Source organism: Xiphias gladius, chromosome 11, assembly GCF_016859285.1.
Source record: "Xiphias gladius isolate SHS-SW01 ecotype Sanya breed wild chromosome 11, ASM1685928v1, whole genome shotgun sequence".
Taxonomy (NCBI): Eukaryota; Metazoa; Chordata; class Actinopteri; order Istiophoriformes; family Xiphiidae; genus Xiphias; species Xiphias gladius.
Genome location: NC_053410.1, coordinates 677,695 through 700,905, shown reverse-complemented (window position 1 = coordinate 700,905; position 23,211 = coordinate 677,695). Strand labels below are relative to the sequence as shown.

The 23,211-nt window shown below is 45.5% G+C and overlaps 1 protein-coding gene across 1 annotated transcript; it reads left to right on the top strand.

Annotated features, from left to right (window-relative positions):
* Nucleotides 1-16,358: 16,358 nt before the first annotated feature.
* On the top strand, nt 16,359-21,971 carry vsx1 (visual system homeobox 1 homolog, chx10-like). The gene is made up of 5 exons (XM_040139541.1): nt 16,359-16,847; nt 17,781-17,856; nt 18,495-18,618; nt 19,684-19,879; nt 20,899-21,971. Exons 1-5 carry the CDS (start codon nt 16,415-16,417, stop codon nt 21,216-21,218), a joined length of 1,149 nt encoding a protein of 382 aa, XP_039995475.1. The 5' UTR covers nt 16,359-16,414; the 3' UTR covers nt 21,219-21,971.
* Nucleotides 21,972-23,211: the final 1,240 nt, after the last annotated feature.

The window sequence follows — 23,211 nt, the reverse complement described above, 5'->3', positions numbered from 1 at the left end:
CACAAAGATCGGGACCGGGTTCCCATCCAGAGTCCCGTCTCTGGTTACGGTTCAGGAGAGATGGACGTCTTAAACCAGACCAGGATCTTTCCTGAAGCTGAACCAGGTGCTGTGAGAGTCTGAACAGAACCATAAACCAGTTTAACGATGCTGGAGTCTCCAAAGGTCGATGTTGTTCTGACTGATTCATTCAGGATCAAGGTGTTTGTGACTTTCTTCATCAGGTTAATAGGAAGCATCATTGGTCACAGTGACTCTTCCTACAAAGCGTGTTTGTTGCTGCAGTTCGGTTTTATAGAAACACAGTTTTTATTAGACAGTGTTGCATGTTGGTTGCTCCGCCTGGTTGTATTTAGCTGTGGTGCATAACTGCACAAAATAAATTAAAGTACTGAATAACGCAAAGTAATAGAGCAGAAACACTTTGCTACTCACTGACAACCTGTAAATCACACAGACTATATTGGAGGGGGGGGGGGTTTCTCTTCTGATGGAGCTAACAGTTTCCACCTGCTTCCGGTCTTTGTGCTAAGCTAGGCTAACCCCACCCTGGACCCGAAACCGATATCTAAACATCTGGGAACAAGAAGGGCTTACAGAAATGTCGGACTGTTCCTTTAAGCTCTCCCTCCTGTGGACCTGGAATCTGTGACCGGATCGGTTTGAATTCATCCACAGTGAAAAGCAGAGAGTTATCCCGACCACCGTAACGTGTTAACACACATGTTGCGTGAGTTTAGCATCAGTCCAGATGTTGACAGCTGCAGTTTCTCCTCAATAAGCTCATATAAGAGACAGAAAACAATCCATAGGGCAGCACTGGTTTAATCATGAGCAGCCCACACGGTCAGCACCAAGCGTAAACACACACACACACACACACACACACACATCTCAGTTTAGTTAGTTTTTGTACTAGTTTACTTTAAATCTGTCAGAGGACACATCTCTACAGGTACAGACAGATTATTTATTTTGGATGTTCTTGGTCCCAGAGGATGAATCCTAATGGGTTTGGTGACCTCCTGACCTTTACTGTGACCCAGCCTCTGTCACCTCTTAGTCCAAAGTCAAACAGCTGTTAGAACCCGCACTGTAAAACATCACGCAGGAGTTTAGAGGAATCAGCTCATCGTTTCGTTTTGTGTACAGCTAAATGCTAAATGGACGGCACTTACTCAGCACTTTTCTAGTCTTATCGCCCAATCAAGCGCTTTACGCTACTGCCACATTGACCCGTTCAGTGGGTGTGTGAACCCCCTCCGGGCTTTAGACCTCGGGTCTGAATATTCACTAACCACCGTGTCACCGGAGCAGCACAGTGGATCCAGGACCAGCCCACTGGGACCGGTACAAACACCAGTCAAGCTCAGTTTTCTGCTCTGGTTTAATCAGACTTTATAATAAGCTACATGTTCATGGTTGGATTCACCATCTGAGGGGCCCCAGGGGGAAAACTAGTTGTTGGGCCCCTGTTGGCCCCCACAGTACATGTCAGTGTCATTATTTGCCCAGACACCCAGAAACCAACCAGGACTCCTGAGCTGAAATGATTAGATGATTAATCACTTAGATGATTGACAAACAAATGAATCGGCAACCATTCTGACGAATGATTAGTCATTCGAGTGATTGTACCGTTAAAAGGATGAAATATTTCAGTTTACAACAATTTACCCAGTTTTCCTTTTCACCGAGCATGTTATTCCACGGATAATGGGTTAATGTAGGACCTGAAGTCTTGTGTGACGGGTGCTGCGTGGGTGGTGGTGTATCTCCATCTGGGTTTCGGTCCCTGAGCATCAGGCTCTGTGAGAAGGGCTGAGATCGATGTTCATTTCACATACGTTTCTAAAGTCCAGCTCTGTGGAAAATGAATGTTCACTGCAGCTTCAGGAGAACGAAATCCTCCGAGTTTAATCATTCTGCTGCCGTGGCTGCAAAGAGACAGAAACATATTCCAGAGATGATGTTTGAACACGGATTGGTGGTGAAGTTAGATTACATTAGATTACATTGTTAGATTACATATTGTCTTACAGCCTCCTGACCTTTAATATCAGCACGGTGAAATGTTAAACCCTGCAGTCAATCTGCTGCACGGCGATTGGAGTGGCTGCAAAGCTGATTTAACACAAACTTAATCAAATCAAAGATAAACTTTCACCTCATTTTTTATCACTTAGAGGTCAAAGGTCAGGAAACACAAAGGATTCTGGTGAAAAAAACCCCAAAAAACCAAACGGGAAGTGACTCACCTCACTTTACCAGAATAAAATCAACGTCACACATTTATCACTTAAAAAACCAACATACGCAGGTGTTTTACTTTGTTGTCGTTCATCGTCTGTTCATCCAGCAGCCTCCACTGACGAGTGTCCACAGGAGGAGTTGGAGCCGGTAACAGAGACGTTAGTAAACACTGAGATCTGATCATATTATACAGGATAAATAAACCAGTTATTACGTCTTTTTATTCTGATTAAACAGGATAAATAAACCAGTTATCACGTCTTTATATTCTGATTAAACAGGATAAATAAACCAGTTATTACGTCTCTATATTCTGATTATACAGGATAATGAGGTTAAAGTAAAGACTGACTGATTTTTTTGTAAAACGTAAAACTATTCGAACATTCAGAACATAAACAGTGTGAAGTCACATTAGGTGGAAACATGTTATTTGTGTGACGGTAGTTTTTGGTTTTGGTACCAGTCTCTGATGAGAGACTTGGCAGAGGACGGTAGGATGCAGTAAGATGAGTTTATAACCGGGACAGCAGATCGACTTCAACCCACCTGTACCTGACTGGACCTGACTGGACCTGACTGGATCCGACTGGACTGTGGCAAGTTGATCTCAACTCAAAGCTCCACAGAGCAGCGCTGTCCTTAAAACTGTCCGATAAAAACATGAAGCTAAATATTAGATTTACGCTCTGACACCCAACTGTGTCTTCATCAGAGCCTGTCGTCCCCGGGAAGATGACCACGGACTCTGACCGAAAACTCATCTCAGGAGTCGGGCTCTTAGCTGCTGAGATGGCCGCTCGGTCCTCACACCTCTGAAAACGCTGGAGCACTTTTTCAAACTGAAACAGTCAGCTTCGAAGGTGTCCTGGTGAAACCGGAGAGCGAGACCTCTTCGGGTCATCCGGACTGACCTTGTCCAGATGTGGACTCTGAATGTGAACTGTAGTGGGACGCACGGAGAATATGATGTGGCAACTGCCTCCAGTTTGGACTCTCCCTTCTTTAGTGAGCCTCTGTCCACTGTTAATTAATCCCGATCGAGCTTTTGTGCTATAAGATATGATGAAGAACAACGACGTGGAACTGCGATGGCGTTTGTCCTTCCCGTGAATGTCTGCGCTGCGGTGATAAATTCTCACCGTCATCAAGTCTGCGGTCGGTAAAGTTCATGCTCTTTCTTCAGTTCTGTGTGTGTCCAGCGAAGGGGACTCTTTGTACAATCTGTTGTTCTTCTGAACAGTTTACAAATCATTGCTACATTAATTATGAACCATGAATATGAATATGACTCATGTAATCAGGTGAACTAAACTGCGGAGAACTAACTCTACATCCTGGACTCATTCCAGTGTGGATTATATTCTACGTGTCACCTGCTTTCACTGTATATTCACATATTTCAGCAGTATCTTGTCAGGATTTACATTTCTGCCCAGATTTCTGGAAAAACTTCTCTCTTGTACACTTTTATTTCATGGTGTTTTCTGGAAACAAGGAAAGAGGAAATGGGGGAAACCGGAGCAGCGATCCCGGCAAAACGACAAATAAACCCCCCGGAAATAATGTTTTTTTCTCTGAGGTGAAGGAGTGAGAGACAGAAATCCAGTCGGTATCCTCACAGACACTCAGCTCCCCCTCTTCTTCCCCGCAGCGCCTTAATTTCCTGATAACCCGTTAATTTTATTGTTTTTCACTCACATTACATGATTACTGCAACGACCCGGCGACTCAAATCACTTAATGCATTATTATTGAGGCCAGGCACTCGCTGGGCTCCTTTAGCCAAATGACTGTTGATATTTGCTTTTAATTTAAGCAATCCACTACAAGACTCATTAACATGCTGGTAGATTAACTGCTTCCAAGCTGAGGTTATCCGCCTCTTAATGCCCTTTCCATGGGAGATAATCCCTGCTAACTTGGATTGCAGGCTACAATGAGATAAGCAGCGAATATGAAGAGATGAAGGAGAACCTGTCTGATCTGATCAGAGCGCTCCAACAATGATTGTTTTTCCCTTTCTGCTGCAATTTGCTTAATTTGGGTGTTATTGACAGGGAGTGTGTCACGGACCCTGAAGGCAGCACTGATCCTGCGGACAGACTCACAGATAGATGGATTATTGATCGCTTAAATAACAGCAGATAACATCTCTTCTAGGAAACACTCTGCTTTTCTATCTACAGTGAAATACTGAGACAAAATCTGTCGCGAATCCAACCGAAATGTTTCTCCAGTAAGAAACGCAAACATGATCTCTTCTGTTGGTCAGACAGAAGAAACAGAATCATCAAACACGGACACGTGGGGGAGTTTTTATGTTGCGTTCTAAATAATAAGTTGTTTTATAAAATCCTGCTCATGAAAATACAAAGATTCAAAGACAGGAAACAGGATAAAAACGCTTAATTTACACCAAGCAAACCATCAAGTCTTTCCCTTCAAATCTGTCAGTCCTGCTCCGGTCTAGCCGACCACTCTTAGGTCCCACTCAGACCCAAGGACAGATCATGAGACAACGGGCCCCTGGACACAGACATGGGAAAGGCCCCCACCCTGTCTCTCCGTGGTCGCCCTGTACACACAGTAGCTGTGGGGAACAGGTCTGATCGTGGTACGAAGGGTTTGTGTTTTTGCAGTTGCTGAAAGATGTTTTTTCCAAGTGCTGTGCATGTGTTGTGAAGCAGGCGAAGACGTTTTCTCAGTTCGCTTTGCGTGCGCTTTCTTAAAGTGCGGCGTGTTGAGCTCTCAGGGCCACCGTAGACCGGTATTCTAGGAGCCCGGCTTTCGTGACGACAACAGTATTCAACCTAAACCTAAACGTGGCCGTCGGCAAAAAAAGGTGAACGTGGCTCAACACAATAAAATGCGATCAGGCGAGTGAAAAACGCAACTGCAGAGATGGTGTCAAGGTGAGAGAGCGTCAGGCTGAAAGTAAAATCCGAACCCTCGACTGAAGCAATGAGCAAGACATTAAACTGGAGGATTATTATCACTGAGGGCCGAAAATCAACCTGTAGGACGCCACATATCAGCTGCTGCACGCAAACCTTCGTTTGTGGATTATCTGATTCCCTCCAAACCGAGGTTTTTACTGGAGCAAGAGTGATCAACAAAACTACACTGAGTAACAGCAGATTAGGAGAGCTGGATTACAGACGAGACTCGAGGAAACCGGCGCAGAGGGGAGGTCCTGCTGGGGGGGACGATAGGAGGAGGAGGAGGAGGAAGCAACACCTTACCGACAGACTTCCTGTTGGGCTTTGAATGGTTCTGTACGGTGACAGCATGAGGTTTCCAGAGGTGGAACAATGAGGATCCGTCACGGAGCCTCTGGTGCAGGAAGCTCTGCAGCTGAAGACATTCACACTGACTGTGAGAGCGCGGATAATTGTCAGAGTGGAGCTTACTCAGATGTTTCGGTTTGACCTCCACAGCCTGCGTGTGATAGTTATGTAGCAGCAAAAGTGAATCTTTTACTCAGGTCAGATTTTTATAGAAGAAAGATGCATGAACAATGGCAATTTGTTCACTTCAGCATCGAACCTGGATTTGTTTGCAGTGAACCTTTAAACTCCCGTCAAATGAGAAGCAGATCTGTCTGTCCATCTCTCTATCTGTCTATCTGTCTATCTATCCATCTGTCTGTCCTGTCGTTCATCACCATTATTACCATTTTATGCTGTTTTCTAATTGCAAGTAAGTCAACTTTACTTTTACGCTGAATTTCAAATCAGAGTTTCAAGAATTTCAGCAGAGATCAAACATAAAGAACTAAAAGAAAACATTAATCGGTGGAGTGGATCCTCCTTTGTCTGAAGCCTCGACCATTCAAACTTTGAGCCGCCGTTACAGCAGCGGCCGTGCACCGACATGCGGTGTGTGGATAATTATGCTCCTTCCTCGTAGGTTTGATGGTAGATGGACGGTTTCCCACCCATCAGTCCGTCTACCAGCCTCCGGAGCTTCTTCGGTCCCTCATGCCGCTGTAAACCAGGGAGGATGCGCTTTTCACCTCCGCTTTCAACAAGTTCTCATCGTTTGTACGAGCTTGATTCAAGATGGCGTCAGTTTTCTCTGCACGGTCGGCAGCAGATGAAGGTCAGGATTAGGGTCAGAAAGAGGGAAAGGGGGAGGGGGGGTGGATGAAGGCTGGGGAGGGTTTCAGGGTCAGGGTTAAAGGTTGAAGGTGTCGGTTCGGGAAAGTGTCTTCCTCTGCCACGGGAAACTGTGAGCAGGCAGAGTTCGTGTTGTGAGCAAACAGCTCTGCTTTTTCATTCTTCTGCAGGTGAAATGTTTTATTTTCTCCCATCAGCCCCCTGTGACCGAGCCGTCTCAGGACACCTGCAGGAAGTCGCTAATTGAATTCACGAAGGAAAGAAAACAAACAAACAACCAGTCGCTCTCCTACATGTAATTATCCATTTGGGTCGAGCTTTTAAATTAGCATAATGCATCTAGCTTATTGGCCGCAGCGGCACGCGTTGGCATCATGTGTCGGAGGCGGCGTGACGCCTGGTGGCCCGGTGGCGGCCGGCTAAAGAAACGGACCAGACACACTCAGTCTCCGTACAGTATTAAATTTTTTAATCATTAGCCATTAGTGCTAATGGCAGCAGACAGACTGGAGCTTTCTCTGGATGCTGTTGTTTGTCTGGCTTGGCCTCATGCACTTTAAGGGCTGAGATTACAAAATGTAAATGAGGATGGGGAGGGGGGGGCGAGGGGGGGTACAGACCACACATAAGAGTATATGGTCCAGACTTCCAGACACAGCTCCAGTCTAATTTAAAAACTTTAATCCCGACCCAGGAGTTGTTTACATCACCGAATTAGGTTAATCTATCCGGCCTATTTGCATAAATGTGCATTTATGAATAATTAGTGGGCCACAGAGGGCTGTAGGTGTAGACCCTGGGTGGGGGGGTGGACGCGTGGCCAGACTATTGTTGCCGTTGACGGTGGTAAACAATAGAGCAGCGAAAACAATGAACAACAAAAACCCCGGGGAGCTGCGGCCGTCTGCCAGCTGAATTACTGCTATCGCTTACAGGCGGCCCGACCCGCTGCACGCACCAGCAGCATGTCGTTGATTTAATTACAGCTGCTGCTTTAATTGGTCTCATTAGCACTCGCAACACTCGCTGTGACCCACACGGGGAGCGGAAACTGTCGAAACTGCTTTTTGAGGAGCACACTGGCAGATCTGCACGTTTTAGCTCCGTTAACTACAAACTGTGTGAACCTCACGACGCCGGACCTTTTCCCAACGCGCTGAAATAAATGAATATTTTCACGTTTGATGTCTTTAGGTTCATTTCCCTACAATTAACTGCTACTGGAAATGACTAGCAAATTTGTAAAGTAAATAGAGTCAATGTTGGATTCAAACATCCACAAACACTGGGATGGTCCTTAAAACGGGTGCACTACTGGTGCTGGTGATAATCAGAGGTTCCCGTCGTGTACGAACCTCAGAAGATGTGTGTCATGGTGTAGATTTATGCTCTATTTATCGATTTATCTATAAAATATACATACATCTACAAAAACACCACAGTTAAACACACAACATCCCGTAAGAATGAAGGAAATGTCACAGAAAATGTTTAAACATGCTTTTCTTTTCTTGTTGTTTTGTTTTTGACAAAATATTCTTCACTCAAGGTCCACTTACTAGATTTCTCTGCACATTTCAGTTGTATCTAAAGGTCTTCATCGGCGAAAAGCTAACTCCATCTGCCGATGAAAACTTTTAGATACAACTGAAATGTGCAGAGATGAGAGTAAAAAATGATCAAGAATGAACTTTTACACTTATATATATATATATAATGATAATAATAATAATAATGGTAAAATTAATTTATAAAGCACTTTTCAGAAACACAGTTACAAAGTGCTTTGCACAGGAAAATCCATGTGAAACAATTCAGTACAATAAAATTAAATAAAATCAATCCACTAAAAAATAGAGATCAAATAAAAACCCAATGATAAATAAATGAATAATAAAATTAAGATAAACAGTGTGAAATAATCAATCAGCTGGAAAAGATCAAACATGTTGGAAACCAAATTAAAACAAACCATGATGTTAGTAAAAGGCTTTTAAAAAGATAAGTTTTATGATCTTAGAGTCTTAACGGTGCTGTACGTAAGTTTACTCTGCTACACAATGTGGTTTCTTGCTGGTAGCAGGTGGTGATAGTGGTGGTGGTGGTGATGGTGATGGTGATGGTGATGGTGATTGTGATGGTGGTGGTGATGGTGATGGTGGTGGTGGTGATGGTGGTGGTGGTGGTGGTGGTGATGGTGTTGGTGGTGATGGTGATGGTGATGATGGCGATGGTGGTGGTGGTGGTGGTGTTGGTGGTGATGGTGATGGTGGTCATGGTGGTGGTGGTGGTGGTGGTGATGGTGATGGTGGTCATGGTGGTGGTGGTGGTGGTGGTGATGGTGATGGTGGTGGTGGTGGTGGTGGTGGTCGTGTTGGTCATGGTGGTGGTGGTGATGGTGGTCATGGTGGTGGTGGTGGTGGTTGTCATGGTGGTGGTGATGGTGGTCATGGTGGTGGTGGTGGTCGTGTTGGTCATGGTGGTGGTGGTGATGGTGGTCATGGTGGTGGTGGTGGTGGTGGTGGTTGTCATGGTGGTGGTCATGTTGGTCATGGTGGTGGTGTTGGTGGTGCTGGTGGTGGTGGTGGTGGTGATGGTGGTGGTGGTGGTGGTTGATGGTGGTCATGGTGGTGGTGGTGGTGGTTGTCATGGTGGTGGTGATGGTGGTCATGGTGGTGGTGGTGGTCGTGTTGGTCATGGTGGTGGTGGTGATGGTGGTCATGGTGGTGGTGGTGGTGGTTGTCATGGTGGTGGTGGTGGTGGTGGTCATGGTGGTGGTGGTGGTGGTGTTGGTCATGGTGGTGGTGGTCATGGTGGTCATGGTGGTGGTGGTGGTGGTTGTCATGGTGGTGGTCATGTTGGTCATGGTGGTGGTGTTGGTGGTGCTGGTGATGGTGGTGGTGGTGGTGGTGATGGTGGTGGTGATGGTGGTGGTGGTGATAGTGATGGTGGTCATGGTGGTCATGGTGGTGGTGGTGGTGGTGGTGATGGTGGTGGTCATGGTGGTGGTGGTGGTGGTGGTGATGGTGATGGTGGTGGTGGTGGTGGTCGTGTTGGTCATGGTGGTGGTGGTGGTGATGGTGGTGGTGATGGTGGTCATGTTGGTCATGGTGGTGATGGTGATGGTGGTGATGGTGATGGTGGTGATGGTGATGGTGGTGATGGTGATGGTGATGGTGGTCATGGTGGTTATGGTGGTGGTGGTGATGGTCGCTCAGCAAGAGCCTCAGCTATCGTTGTGTTTACAAGACCAGAGGTTAGAATCCGTCCTCTGAGCAGAGCTACTGCTTGAGGACAGACTGGACGCTGCGGCGATAGGACGGGCTGGCGCTAGCTGGCTAGCATGCTAACTTCAGCAGAAGAAAAGAAGTGATAGAAAGGGAAGAAAAACCAGAGCTAACGCTGGTGCTGCTTTCCAGCTCTTGGTGAGTAAAGGAACACCCTATTCTGAAACTATCTCCTGAGTAAAAGTGAGGGTGTTGCCAAAACACTGCTAATTTTTGTAGAAATGAACTGGAACCCAGGAAATGAACCTGAAATGATTTTATAAAAGTAAGAGTTTAGGTCCAACCACATCCGAGTAGTTCTTTCTAGAAAAAATATCCTTTACTCAAAGGTCCACTTACTAGCTTTTTCCATGGCTTTGAACCACATCTCACCTCTTCATCATCTTCATTTTGTTCATTAACAACAGAGGAGATCGTTTCATTTTACCAGGTTACCAGTGTTTTTTTGATGTTTTAATCCGTTGCTGATTCTTCTGATCACATTGCAAATTATCAATCAGTTTTTACACTGATTTTTTGAATTAAGAAATGTTCTTTATTTGTGTAGTGATACAGTATAAGAACATGTAGTTTACATCCAGACCGGCTCAGAGACTTAATAATGACAATAATAAACTTTATTTATACGGCACTTTTCACAACAAAGTTACAATGAACAAAAAAACTCAAACACTGCAGATAATTAAAAGTCTAAAAATAGAACAGACTACAATACACCACGATGAATAAAATGAAAAGAATGAAATACAGAATAAAACAAAAGGGATATTTTAGAACTGGAAAATAGAACTTAGCTCTAACATTAATAAGGGTTTTTAAAAAAAGATGGGAATCAGCTTTACAGTTCAGATCAGCAGCAGAGAGACTCCACATTTCAGAGCTTTCTACGCACTGATGAAGACCCAGCTCTTCCTACACGGCCCTCACTGCTACCGATGAAACAGTCCGAGGTAAGAGGTGTTGGAGTGAGAGGGGACACTCAAACAGGCCTGTGTGACTGACTCGGTGTGAACGGTCGACTGATGTCAAGGCGCCTGTAATGCGTTCATCAGCGAGCCGAGCGCCTGCTGCCGGGGAAGCTGTTGGTCTCAATGCGAAGCGTCTCCTATTCCCTGATGAGTGTTTACAGGCTCGAACCAGCTCTCGGGGGAGACCCGCCTCGTCCTTTCACTGAGGAGCCTCTGAATGCGCGCTGGCCGACCCATCCACGCCAAAATAATCAATGAGCCCATCAGGGTTTTATTAAACACGGGACTGGTTTCAGTCAGCGGCCACGGAGGGAGGGAAAATTCAGTTAAACGTGTCCAGGGAAGAAAGGGAGGGAAGCTCTCTTATTCCACTATCAAATCATCAAGTTTCATTGTTTACCGCCTCATCCAGATGTTTCTGCATCGATCCAGACTATTGAATTAGCACTTTCTATCCAAATGAAAACAGCATTACCTTCGAACTACTGTCACCACTGTACAGAGGAGAGAATTAACTGTCGAAGTATCGTCTGTAATTTAGAAAGTCCAACATAAATTCCAGCTGCTGTAGTTTATTAGCTAACGAGCTAACAAACATTGGGAGCTAACAACCATCATGTTAACTAGCAAGATGACAGAGGTCAGTAACAGAAGCCAACTGGACTCCACAGTAAAATTACAGTCTGTCAGCTCTACAGTGCTCGGTGGTTGCGGGGGAGACAATGAAAGGCCCCGGTTCGTTGGGCCCCGGAGCTCCTGTCTGATGTGGGGGTCAGAAACCCAGGAGCGCCGCAGGGGACAGGGGTTCTGATCACTCTGCGGAGGCGGGGGGAGTCTGAGCACAGGGAGCTGCTGGAGGTGGTGGAGGAGGAGAACCACGACCAAAGCCATTATCATGATGGTGAGGAGGTTGGAGCTGTGGGGGGACTATGAGAACCGGAGACTGGACTGGAGGACCGACACTGACGCGGTGTACAGGGGGTGGATGCGCTATCTATCTGTCTGTCTATCTGTCTGTCTGTCCATCTCTCCATCTATCTATCTATCATCTATCTATTTATCTATTTGTCTGTCTGTCTGTCCATCTATCTATCTGTCCATCTGTCTGTCTGTCTGTCTGTCTCTCTATCTCTCTATCTGTCTCTTATTGCAGGACTTCAGGCACATTTGGGCTGTGGGAGGGGTCTTATGTTCTGTCGGGGGGAGGGAGAGCTGATTGTTAATTTCTGAGAGAAAATGTGTTTTTGGCGACAGTTTGTTTTTTGCTTCTCTTCTTTTTGATATTTTTCTTTCTGGTCATTGGGTGATGATGTGGGTTTAATAAATGTTTTTTAAAAATCAAATCTATCTGCCTGTCTCTCTATCTATCTGTCTCTATATCTATCTGTCTATCCATCTGTCCCTCTATCTGTCTGTCCATCTCTATCTGTCTATCTGTCCATCTATCTATCTATATGTCTCTCTATCTGTCTATCTGTCCATCTATCTGTCATCTATCTGTCCCTCCATCTATCTGTCCATCTATATGTCTCTCTATCTGTCTGTCCATCTCTATCTGTCTATCTGTCCATCTATCTATCTATATGTCTCTCTATCTGTCTATCTGTCCATCTATCTGTCTCTCTATCTGTCTATCTGTCTCTCTATCTGTCTGTCTGTCTGTCTGTCTATCCATCTGTCCCTCTATCTGTCTGTCTGTCCATCTATCTGTCTATCTGTCTCTCTATCTACCTGTCTGTCTGTCCATCTATCTGTCTATCTGTCTCTCTATCTACCTGTCTATCTGTCCATCTATCTGTCTGTCTCTCTATCTATCTGTCTGTCTGTCTGTCTATCTGTCTCTCTATCTGTCTGTCTCTCTATCTACCTGTCTGTCTGTCTGTCTGTCTTTGAAACTGTCGCACCCCCTCGGGACCGGAACGACCCCGGCGACCCCCCCATTTGTTAGACCTGGAGATGAATCCCGGGACCTCCAGCGGCACCCGACGCGCGTCGGGCTGGAGATGAGGCTCGGCGGGCGAGCTTTGGGCCTGATCTCTGATCGGCGACCGCTCCGGTCCTTCAACACGCAACGCTCCCTGTTCCGCGCACACACGGCAGGCAAATTAATTACAAAAGGCCGAAATAAAACGATGGAGACATGAAGGATGAAGATAAACTCTGGGCCGGGATCAAAAGCTCAGAGCAAACAAAAGAATAAAAGACCTTAATCTGAAGATTATTCAAACCCACATAATCAATCAATCTCCTTCTTCATATAATGGTAATCCACATTGTTTTAAAATTGAACATAAGTTTATATGGTGAACACACACACACACACACACACACACGGTTTAATCCAACCTCAGCGCCTTCTTTTCAGCTTACACGAGTCAAACTGATGTTCTGATTTTGTGAAAACCTTTATAATCTGCAAAAACTCTGAAGCTGCGTCATCGTTTTATCACGACTGCAGACAAAGCTGCAGAAGAAGAATGAGTGTGTGTGCGTGTGTTGTGTGTGTGTGTGTGTGTGTGTGTGTGTGTGTGTGTGTGTGTGTGTGTGTGTGTGTGTGTGTGTGTGTGTGTGTGTTTTAGTGGCTCATCTCTTCTGTCGGCATTTTTCTCTGCATAAGCAGAGTAGCAGACGTAAAAATACTAAAAGAAATCTGCAATATGATCAATGCTCAACTGGTGGTTTGTTATAGAGAAAGACGATAGATCAGACTTTCAAAGAGCCACTGAACAATCCTGCAGAATCAGACTTTTTAAAAATGTTGTTCACCCAAGACCAGATTTTACGCAGACACGTCGTCTCGTTTCCACAGGAGCCCTTTGCTTTACGGAACGACGGATCCAATATCTGGTGTGAGCTCCAGAAGACGACTTGTCCCAACCAGACGATGACTTCAGAAGCAAGACATGGATCCTGTCCAACTCGTGTCTTATCTGGTGTCAAGAAGACGTTCAGCTAAAATCTGGTGTGCGCGGGAACCTGATGGTTCAAGCTCATTTCTGAAAAGAGAAATCCAGAATCAGAACTTAATCCTTTTCAAGCTAAGCTGTGGAGGTTTATATTTCATGTGCAGGAAGTAGCCCTTCTGTCCTGCTGGTGGCGCAAGAGAAACCAAACTGAACTCTGGCGCTGAACAGATTGTTGAACGAGCTCTGATGTAAAACTCAGCTTAAAGGAACAGTTCAACATTTTGGGACAGTGAGGGGAGAAGATGGACGTCGGTCTCGTGTGTGTGTTTACAGGATTTTCCTGGACACGTGTGGACAGACGGAGGGTCGACTCCAGATGTTTCAGCTCTCTGTGAAGGGTTTTCCTCGGTGTCTCCTCATTAATCAACTGCAGATGTTCACACACACACACACACGGTGTAACGTCTTTCTGCTCACTGATTCGCTGAGACCTTCAGCAGCCGGATCTGCTTCTCTCCTCCTCTTCATTTTGCGTCAGTTATGATCGAATTTTTACTTTTTCATGTCTTGGTTTGGTTTCTGTGCCGATGCCACGTCCCCCTTTATTTTGCACAGGACCAGTTCGAGCAAAGACCGATTCGAACCCGGTTTGCGACGACGGGATCGATCGCGACGTCAGCGAGGGTCCTCGGTACAACACTGTCGTCGTCTGTCAATGACAATCATCACAGGTCTAGTTACAGAATCTGGGTGAAGTAGCACCTGTTCAGAGCAGGTGTGTCACACCTGTTTGTCGACTTGATCAATATGAGGCTGTATAAACACACAACAACGCAACTTTAATGGCGTCTCTCTAATTTCTTCTCTTCCTCGTTTTATATTTATTTATTTTACCGATTTATTCTTTAACTGATGAATTTCCCCCGATGGTCAATTAAGTCACATCATCATCTCAAAGCGTTTAATAGCTAGAAAAAAAAATCAATAATAACAGTCAATAATGAAAATCAATAATAACAATCAATAATAACAATCACCTGAGAGAAAAAGACAGAATCAGTTTTTTGCTCCACGTGAAGAGTTTAAAAAAAGAGAAGCTTCACCTCAACTCAGTTTCTAGTGGTTTTATATATATATATATATATATATAAACATTTACATTTACATGTGTGATATTAGTTTGCAGCAGGTAAATATGACAAAACAAGTGAAAGCTACCGACGCGCGGCTGAAACGCGCTCGGCTCCTCTGTGGTACAGGAGCAGTTGAGGGACATTTCAAACGAGCAGAAGCGGTTTGGTGGGATTTCGTCCTCCGACACATTCACAGACAGTCAGTGAAAATCAGCAGTTACGGAGAATCAAGCTCCTCGTGATGAAAGTCCGTTTGGAAATTAGGGCCAAGTTGGCGTTTAATCCCCGGAGATTGACTGCAGGCAGGCCGCGGCCAGCGTGTGTGTGTGTGTGTGTGTGCGTGTGTGTGTTCGAAGGTAAAAATGGTCAACCGGTTTTAAAAAGCAATTAGAGGAATCTGCTTATCAGAGATAATTAAAGCAAATTTAGGGCCGTTTTTAAACTCCCCTCTAATCTCCCTCTCTCTGTTTTTCTTTTTCTTTTTTTGCGTCAGTGTTTCACCGAGAGTCCGAGTCAAATGAAATGGAGATTAAAGATTACAGCTTTGATAAAACTGTTGAAATGTTTTTATTATGGCTCTTTATTTGTGTCTGTTTGTGTCGGACTGAAGCAAACAGGCTTTAACTGTTTTTGTTCCCGAATTCAAACTGGAAGGACGAAAATCGGCAGCTCGTTTTTCCTCAGAGCCGGAAAGGGGAAGAAAAAATCTTTATAAGGATCAAAACTGTAAAAGTAATAAACTACAACAAACGTTTCTCCGACTGTGTCAAGATGCAACGAGTCTGATGATTCCCTGCCCCTTTGTAAATGTTGCCTAATTGTTTTCATTATGTACCGTATTAGGTCCGGTATCGATTCCCATCAGTAATCAATCAGCAAACCACGGTGGTTTTCATTTGTTTAATTTCTTACCTGAATCAGTCTCTAGCTTTAATCTTTACACGGTCTGTTTTTGATTGTATTTCTTTCATATCACATTTTTCATTCATATGAGGAATAATGAGGATTTCATAATTCCCGTACAGGCCCCATTCACCGAAGAACTGGACGAACGAATAAAAAAACACCTGATGGACCAGACTCACTGACTTTTTTAAGTGATTCTCGTTTCTTTTCTCCCTTTTTTTTTTTTTTTTTGCCACATCTCAGTCGATTTTTTTTGCCTTTGAGAATCAACACCTTTCCCTTTTATTTCATCAACTCTCTTTCCTCCGGTTTTTAAGAGAAGTGAAATCAGTCTGGACGAAGGGGAACAAACTGCTCAGGTCCTGAGGCGCTGGGTATCGGACCAGACCTGTGGCGGGGAAACTGATCCTGGGTCATCAGGTCCTGGGGGGACATCCTGCAGCCTGTTCATTGGTTAGTGTATAGGAGGCTCATGTACCGGCTCATGGTGCTGGTGTCCACCTCTCTGACTCTGATCAAAGATAAACAACATAAATTAAAAACTCTCCTCTCCCTCTTCCTCCTCCTCCTCCTCCTCCTCTGTGCGCAGAGAAAATCCTGATCGGATTGAAGGAAAATTGGTGGCAATTAATCCTCTGGGATTGAGAGGAGGAACGAGGGACACGCCCCCCGCCGGAGCTCTCACTTCTGATTGGATGTTGCTGTGATCCCTGGAGACTGGGGCCGGATAAATGGAGCCCGCCACCCGAACTGCCCCGGTCTGTCCATCATCATCATCCTCATCATCGTCATCCTCATCGTCGTCTTCCTCCCTCCAGAAGGACCAGAGTTTACTCCCCGATGAGCATCATGACGGGCCGGGAGGAGGTCGGCGAAGAGAAGCCCAAAGTGAAGATCTTATCTCCGGGATTTGGGATCGATAAGTCCCGGCTGCACGGCTCCGGGTTCCGGTCTAAAGGCTTTGCCATCACTGACCTGCTGGGCCTAGAGTCGGACCTGCAAGCGCGGCAGCAGCCCGGAGGTCTCCCGGGTTCGGGCCTGTCGGCGGCGGGCTCCGGGCCCGGGACGGAGCCGCAGGGAGCCGGAGGCGGCCTCGGCGGGTTTTCCTTTCCGGGAGGGTCGCTGCCGCTCGGCCTGGGCTTCCTGTGCAGCCTGGCGGCCCAGCAGCCCGCCGGAGCGCCCTGCTTCCTGCCCGGACACCTGCCGCTGCTGCAGGCCCGGGCCGACAGCCACTACCTGCAGAACCTGGAGGCCCAGAGGGACGCCTACTCCGGTACGGCTCGGCACGACCCTTTTTCTGTGTTTTACAGTGGCCTGATGTGCTGCTGAAACCGGATTATTGTCACCGCAGTTTAGTTCGGTTGGTTGTTTTTTTCAGTCTGAACAAAACCTTTTTTTTTTCTTTTATCAAGTTTTGTCTTTTTCTCTAGATCGGGTTTTTTTAAAGGACAGTCTGGTTCGTCTGAGCTCGACTGGGCTCGGGTTTCTAAAACGTTTCCTTCTTTGTAAAAAAACAAAACAAACAGCTTGTTAAATTTAAAGTAAAAAACTTTTCGTTTTCCTCTTTTTCCCTCTGATTTAAAATGGGTCTTTCCCTTCGTCTCGGTTCGGCTCCACTCGGGTTTTTAAGCTGTTTCGCCTTTTTGAAAACAGGATGTTGAGCTGCAGCTTTTTGTAGGTTTGGCCTTTTACACACGTTTCATCTCCTCGTTCCTTATTTCTCTTGTTTTCTAAATGCTGCGTTTTGTTTGAGTTTTCATCTGTGGCTCTGATAAAAAATGTTCTTTCGGCTCGGCTCAGTTCGGCTCCGCTCGGGTTTCGCTGTCAGGAAAGGTCCAGTTTTGAGGTTCTGGAAAATGTTGCTGCTGCATTAAAAACAAGCAAACGAAAAAAGCTGATCCTTGTTAAAAAGCCGTTGAATCAATTGTTTTTAGATGAATTTGACTGAATTCAGTTGTAATTTGGCCTCATTATCATCATTACTATGAATATTATTATCATTTGATGATCAGCGGTCATCCAGCAGGTCCCAGACGTTCTGATGACTGTTGTTTGAGTCAGAATAGGTTTTTAGACAACGGTAAATTAGCGTCGTTTTTCTTCTTCCTCCTGTAGATGAATGAGGTGAACTGGGTGATTAGTCGAGTGTCCATCGGAGACACAGTCAGGGTGAAAGTGACCGTGTTTTCTTCTCCTCCTCCTGCAGATGAAGAGTGTCTCTCCGACCGAAACGACTCCAAAACCTCTGGAAACTCTCAGAAGAGAAAGAAGAGGAGACACAGGTGAGAGCGGGAACCCTCAGTCTGTCAAACATCTGTCGCAGCTGCCGCAGAAGCGGAGCTGAACCTGACCCGCCAGGATCTAAACAGCGGAGCGAACACATCGAGTTTCCAATGAAACGATGTTTGTACATCTGATCATTTTATCCTGGTCAGTCTGCGAATAAGGAGGAAGCTAAACACCGGAACAGAGACGCGTTTTATTCAGATTTCTTTGTTTCAACCGCAAAAAAATTAAATTAAAAAAATAAAAACTCAATTCAGGTTGATGGTTTCATCTTATAAATCCCATGTCGTCATTTCGACAAGCAGCTAATGCGACACTTAAAGTGATGCGATGACATTAATTATGATTGATAATAGTTTTTTTTAAATTATTTAAAAAAACTAAACAAATATTGTTTTTTTCATTATTTGTTTTCTTGATGTCAAAAAAAAACGATCGGAATAAAAACGCAACAGAAAAAAAGACGTAAAAAAGAATCAAAATTTTTTTAAAAAGATAAAGATAAAGGAGACAGAGAGCAGACTATAAAAATATCATGTTGCCGAGGAAACACAGACGCGTCCTGCAGGGTCACGAAGCCGCTGAACACAGGCGGGAAATGTGCCGGTGTCTGATGGTGTTTTCTGGGCCGCAGGACGGTGTTCACCTCCCACCAGCTGGAGGAGCTGGAGAAGGCGTTTCACGAGGCCCACTACCCCGACGTCTACGCCCGCGAGATGCTCGCCATGAAGACGGAGCTGCCCGAGGACAGAATACAGGTGAGCTGGCACATTTCTCAGCAGGGACCAACCAGACTCCTCCGCCCTCCGGGTAAAGTCTTCGTGAAGGAGTCCAGAGTTTATGGGGCAGATTTTAAATGACACAAAACGCTCAGGAGGAAAACTGAGACAAAAAGCCCAAAGGGCCCGATCCTGTTCTCACATCGGCCAATTCCTCCTAAAGTCAACCGGGAAAAACGCGCAAAGCAAGATGAACTGTTTCTGGGCCGTTTAGGGGAAGACTGAGGAAAAACAGATCCCCGTCTCCGAAAAACGACGCTCACAAAACCATTCTACTACATGGTTTTATGTTTTGGGATAAGTGGTTCCCAGCATGTGGGTCGGGGACCCTCCAGCGGGTCACGGGAGAAATCTGAGGGGTCTTACGAAGATTATTGGACGGGAAAGAGGAAAAATGAAAATTATACATTACAATTATTATTCTAAAAAATCTTTACTCGAGGTCCATTTAATAGTTTCTTCTCCCCGGAGCTTTCTCCGCAGCTCTCGGTCTTCATCATCAAACAGAGTTTGCTCAGGACCTTGAGTCATTTATTTTTGTCAAACTTCTAATCGAGAGGTGAAAAACGAACTTTTCTGTTCAAGAAAATGACGATTTTGCCGCAGTTCACCTTCATTTTTCCGACCCTCCTCTTGCTGTTGCTCGATCCTGTGAATGACTGAGTAGTTTTGCTTTTTCTACAGTTTGTAAAAGATTCGAACGAAACAATCTGATCATGTTCACAAGTAGAAACAATCTGGGTGGGAAGCTCAGGATGCACGGCCTCCATCAAATGTCAGTGAGATTTAAAATCTGGGGAAACGTTTCTGTCAACGCCTGAGTCACAGAGTGAAAGCGGACCGTCGGTTTCACGACCCTGCATTTGGCCCAAAACGTCAACCTCAGACTCTGCAAACATCTCTCCGGTCGTCTCCCTCACTAAACTTCTCACGCCTCTTTGATGTTTCCAGGTGTCTTTCTGGTTTCGGGGTTGTTGTTTTGTTCCTTGCCCTTTTTTTCCAGGCCTGGCTTTAAACCGTGTACCGTTCTTCTATCCTTCCCAGGTGTGGTTTCAGAACCGACGGGCCAAGTGGCGCAAGCGCGAGAAGTGTTGGGGTCGCAGCAGCGTCATGGCGGAGTACGGTCTCTACGGGGCCATGGTGCGACACTCCATCCCGCTGCCCGAGTCCATCCTCAACTCCGCCAAGAACGGCATGATGGGATCCTGCGCCCCCTGGCTGCTCGGTGAGCCGCATGCACGTCAGTGCCACGCACACGCACCACACCACGCATCAATACACAGGCCCCATACACACCGAACACACACCGTCGAAGGATACCGATGCAACAGCGGGAGTTCACACTTTCATCCAACAACAAAACCGTGCCACAGCTATTGGGTCCGTTTCTGGGTGTTCCGTGAAAGTGAAGGGATTCGGGCCAATGTCAGAGGCTTCGCTGACAAATATGTCAAGAAAAAGGCACCGAGCAACTGAGTCAATGCTCCAAAAACTCGGGTCGAACCCAGCGTGAGACCAGTAAGGTCCGTGTCCGGCCCGCGCCCGGTTTAACACGGGGGCGGGTCCCACATCGAGCCCCGCCATCAGTTACATGGAAATGTCCCCGTCGCGTTATCGACAAAATCCACTTCAGGCTGTGTAAATCTGAGGCATCGGTTACCGGGATCAAGTGATAGATCACAGAGTAGACGAGACCGACGGTCCTCGGAAAAGGTTTTGATCTAACAGCATTCACTCCACAGCATTTAGTCCTGTTACTTTTAGACGTTAAGTCAAATGATATCAAGCACAGTTCGGGGCTTCGCAGACTTTAATGTAAAAAGGGCATTTCTGTGTGAGTACGTGCAAATGCAGTAACGTTTGTTTCAGTCACATCGAAGGATACTGAGACTTTACTGTATCGCATCTTTATACACTGAGTGTAAATGATAAACGTGTGAGACCACAAGGCCGCACAGACGGAGGAAGGGCCGCGGATCTTCGTCCAAAAACCTCCCCTGGGTCCTCGGCAACAGTCTGTCAGAGCGTCCTCCATTCACACGTAGAGAAAAGCAGACGTGTACGTGTTCCCGCCGCGAACAGATATCGTTACTGAGGGAGCCGTGTGGTCTTAGGGGCCCCGAACTGTGTCTGCAGGGGTGAGCGACAGGATGCCCGAAACAAATGATGTGTTCAATGTCACGTTGGGTCTTTTTATACGATGAGTGTAAACTGTGTGACAATAAGACTGAATCTCCGTCTCTGTGTCCGTCCTCACAGGAATGCACAAAAAGTCTTTAGAAATGGCCAAAAAATGCTCCAGCCCCCTGGAGGCGGACCCGACTCGCTCCGACTCCTTCTGCGACGCCTCGGAGCGACGGGGCGGCGGCGGCGAGGCCCGGCAGGTGGAGCACGAGGCGGGGGAGGAGGAGGAGCTGCTGGAGGAGGAGGAGGAGGAGGAGGAGGCGGAGGAGGAGGTGGCCATCGACCTGTCCAGCTCCTCCAAACAGCAGCATCAGCAGCAGCAGCAGGAGGAGGGCGGGAGGTGCGCCTCCTCGCCTCGGCGGCAGGGCGCCGGCGAGTCGGGCGAGCACAGCTGAAGGCCGGAGGCGTCGCACAGGACTGACGTTTTTGTTCTGGGAGCACAGGGATTGGCTCCTCTCTCAGGGGGCACAGCCAATCGAGGAACAGCTGTTACATCGTTTGTTACTATGCAAAGTTTTCGCTCTCGGTCGCTCATTTGCACACTAACCGTTATGACGCGTTCACATCCTGATGGAGTTACCGTCACTACCAGTTTCCCACCTGTAAATACCGTCGGCATCCAAGTCGCACTTACGACTGAGAAGGTCGAATTTTTCCGAAATATATCCCACTTGGCGCTAAAACGTACGGAAGTGCCGCCAAACGCACACGCGTGGAGCTCCTCCATCTTCTTTTGAATGATTAACAATGTGGACAATATTCTAGCATAATAACATGTTTAGTGCTGATGTAAAATCTGACATTAACGCGCTGGTATGTTATTGACCGATATGCTGATTTGTTAGCTGGTAATGAAACTACAGATATCAGTGCGTTAGCAAGCTAACAGCCTTGAGGACATTTTGAAACCAGTGAAGTTAACGGACAAAAACGTGCGTACTTACTTTGTGAGTGACTCGTCCGCGGCTTTTAAACAACTGATTGCACTAAACTAGTGAACTAAAACAGTAAACGCGTCAACCTCCGTTAGCGACCTCTCTGTGCTCCCAGAAATGCTAACGTCAAGCTAACGTAACGAGAGCCGACACCACAAGAGTCAGATGGTCCTCCGGGAGTCGGACTGAGCGTCGGGTCCTTTCTAAAAGACGGGACCTGTCCGAGGAGGATGTAAATGAAGATGTCTCCGTCTGCGTGTTTATCATTGTATTGTACTCAGAGTACAATATGTCTTATATATGTGTTTTTTTTGAAAAATAAGAGACTATTTAATGTTTTATTCCTGTTGGTGTTTTATAGTTTGACTGTCTGTTAAGCGCTGATCGGCCTGACTGAAGCTCTGTGAATGAATGTAATTTAAATGTAATATTTTTAAAAAGTTTCTTTATTATTATCATATGTATGTACAGATTCAGCAGGGTGGTGAATAAAAAACAAAGTATTTTTGGAAACACTGGGACCTTTATTTGTTTCATTTATCATCATCAACAAAACACGAACGCTGCAGAATGTTTTCATTTAGGTTTAATTGATCAGAATGAACAAGCACTAACCCGGCTAGTTACACTTTATTGTACATGTCACAGTTCAACATACCCAGAGAGCTGATTTTCAGGATCTTTCAGGGGGAAAAAGAAATTTACACATAAAATGGTTTAAGACTGGAGTTAGAAAACGTAATGCGCATGTGGAAACCTGTGGCTGCCAGTATTCAAAAATAATAATAATTATGTCAAATCAATAAAAAAATTAAAATACATTTTTTAAATCCAATTTCTCCATTTTTATTTTCTTGTTTGAAAATGCATGACTACTGCAAAACTGAAAAATAAAAAGAAAACAAAACTGACAACTAATTTCCCAGTTAACATTGTGTCATAATAATGTAATAACATTTAATGAATTTTGAATCTTCAGATTGGGAAATATGTCTAACCTAAGCTTCTAACTGGACTTTAAATTCCAGTTATGTCCAGATTTTATCAAATTTGGTTAATAATGGTTAATTTCATAAATGGCTGAACTTTAAAAGTTTTTTTTTTTTTTTTAAAGTTTTTCATTTGATCAAATAGTTTTATTTTAATTTTGGCAGCCAAAAACATACAGTAAACAGATTAAAATATAACATTTATCATCAAGGTTTCACTTTCCATTATCATGTTTTGATCCTAATTACAGTAGAAATCCACTGATTGTTAATTTACGGTAAGCAAGGCTGGATCACCAACCGGGGAACTGCCCCTTTGGGCCCCCAGGGGCCCCAAAAGCCCCGGGTTTACTCCACATGATTTCTGTCTACATAATTTGATTAATTGAAAATTTGTTAGAAATTTGTTCCACTGAAGTAGAATAAGAACTCTGTCAGGTCCTCCATCCTCAGCCCTGTGGTTC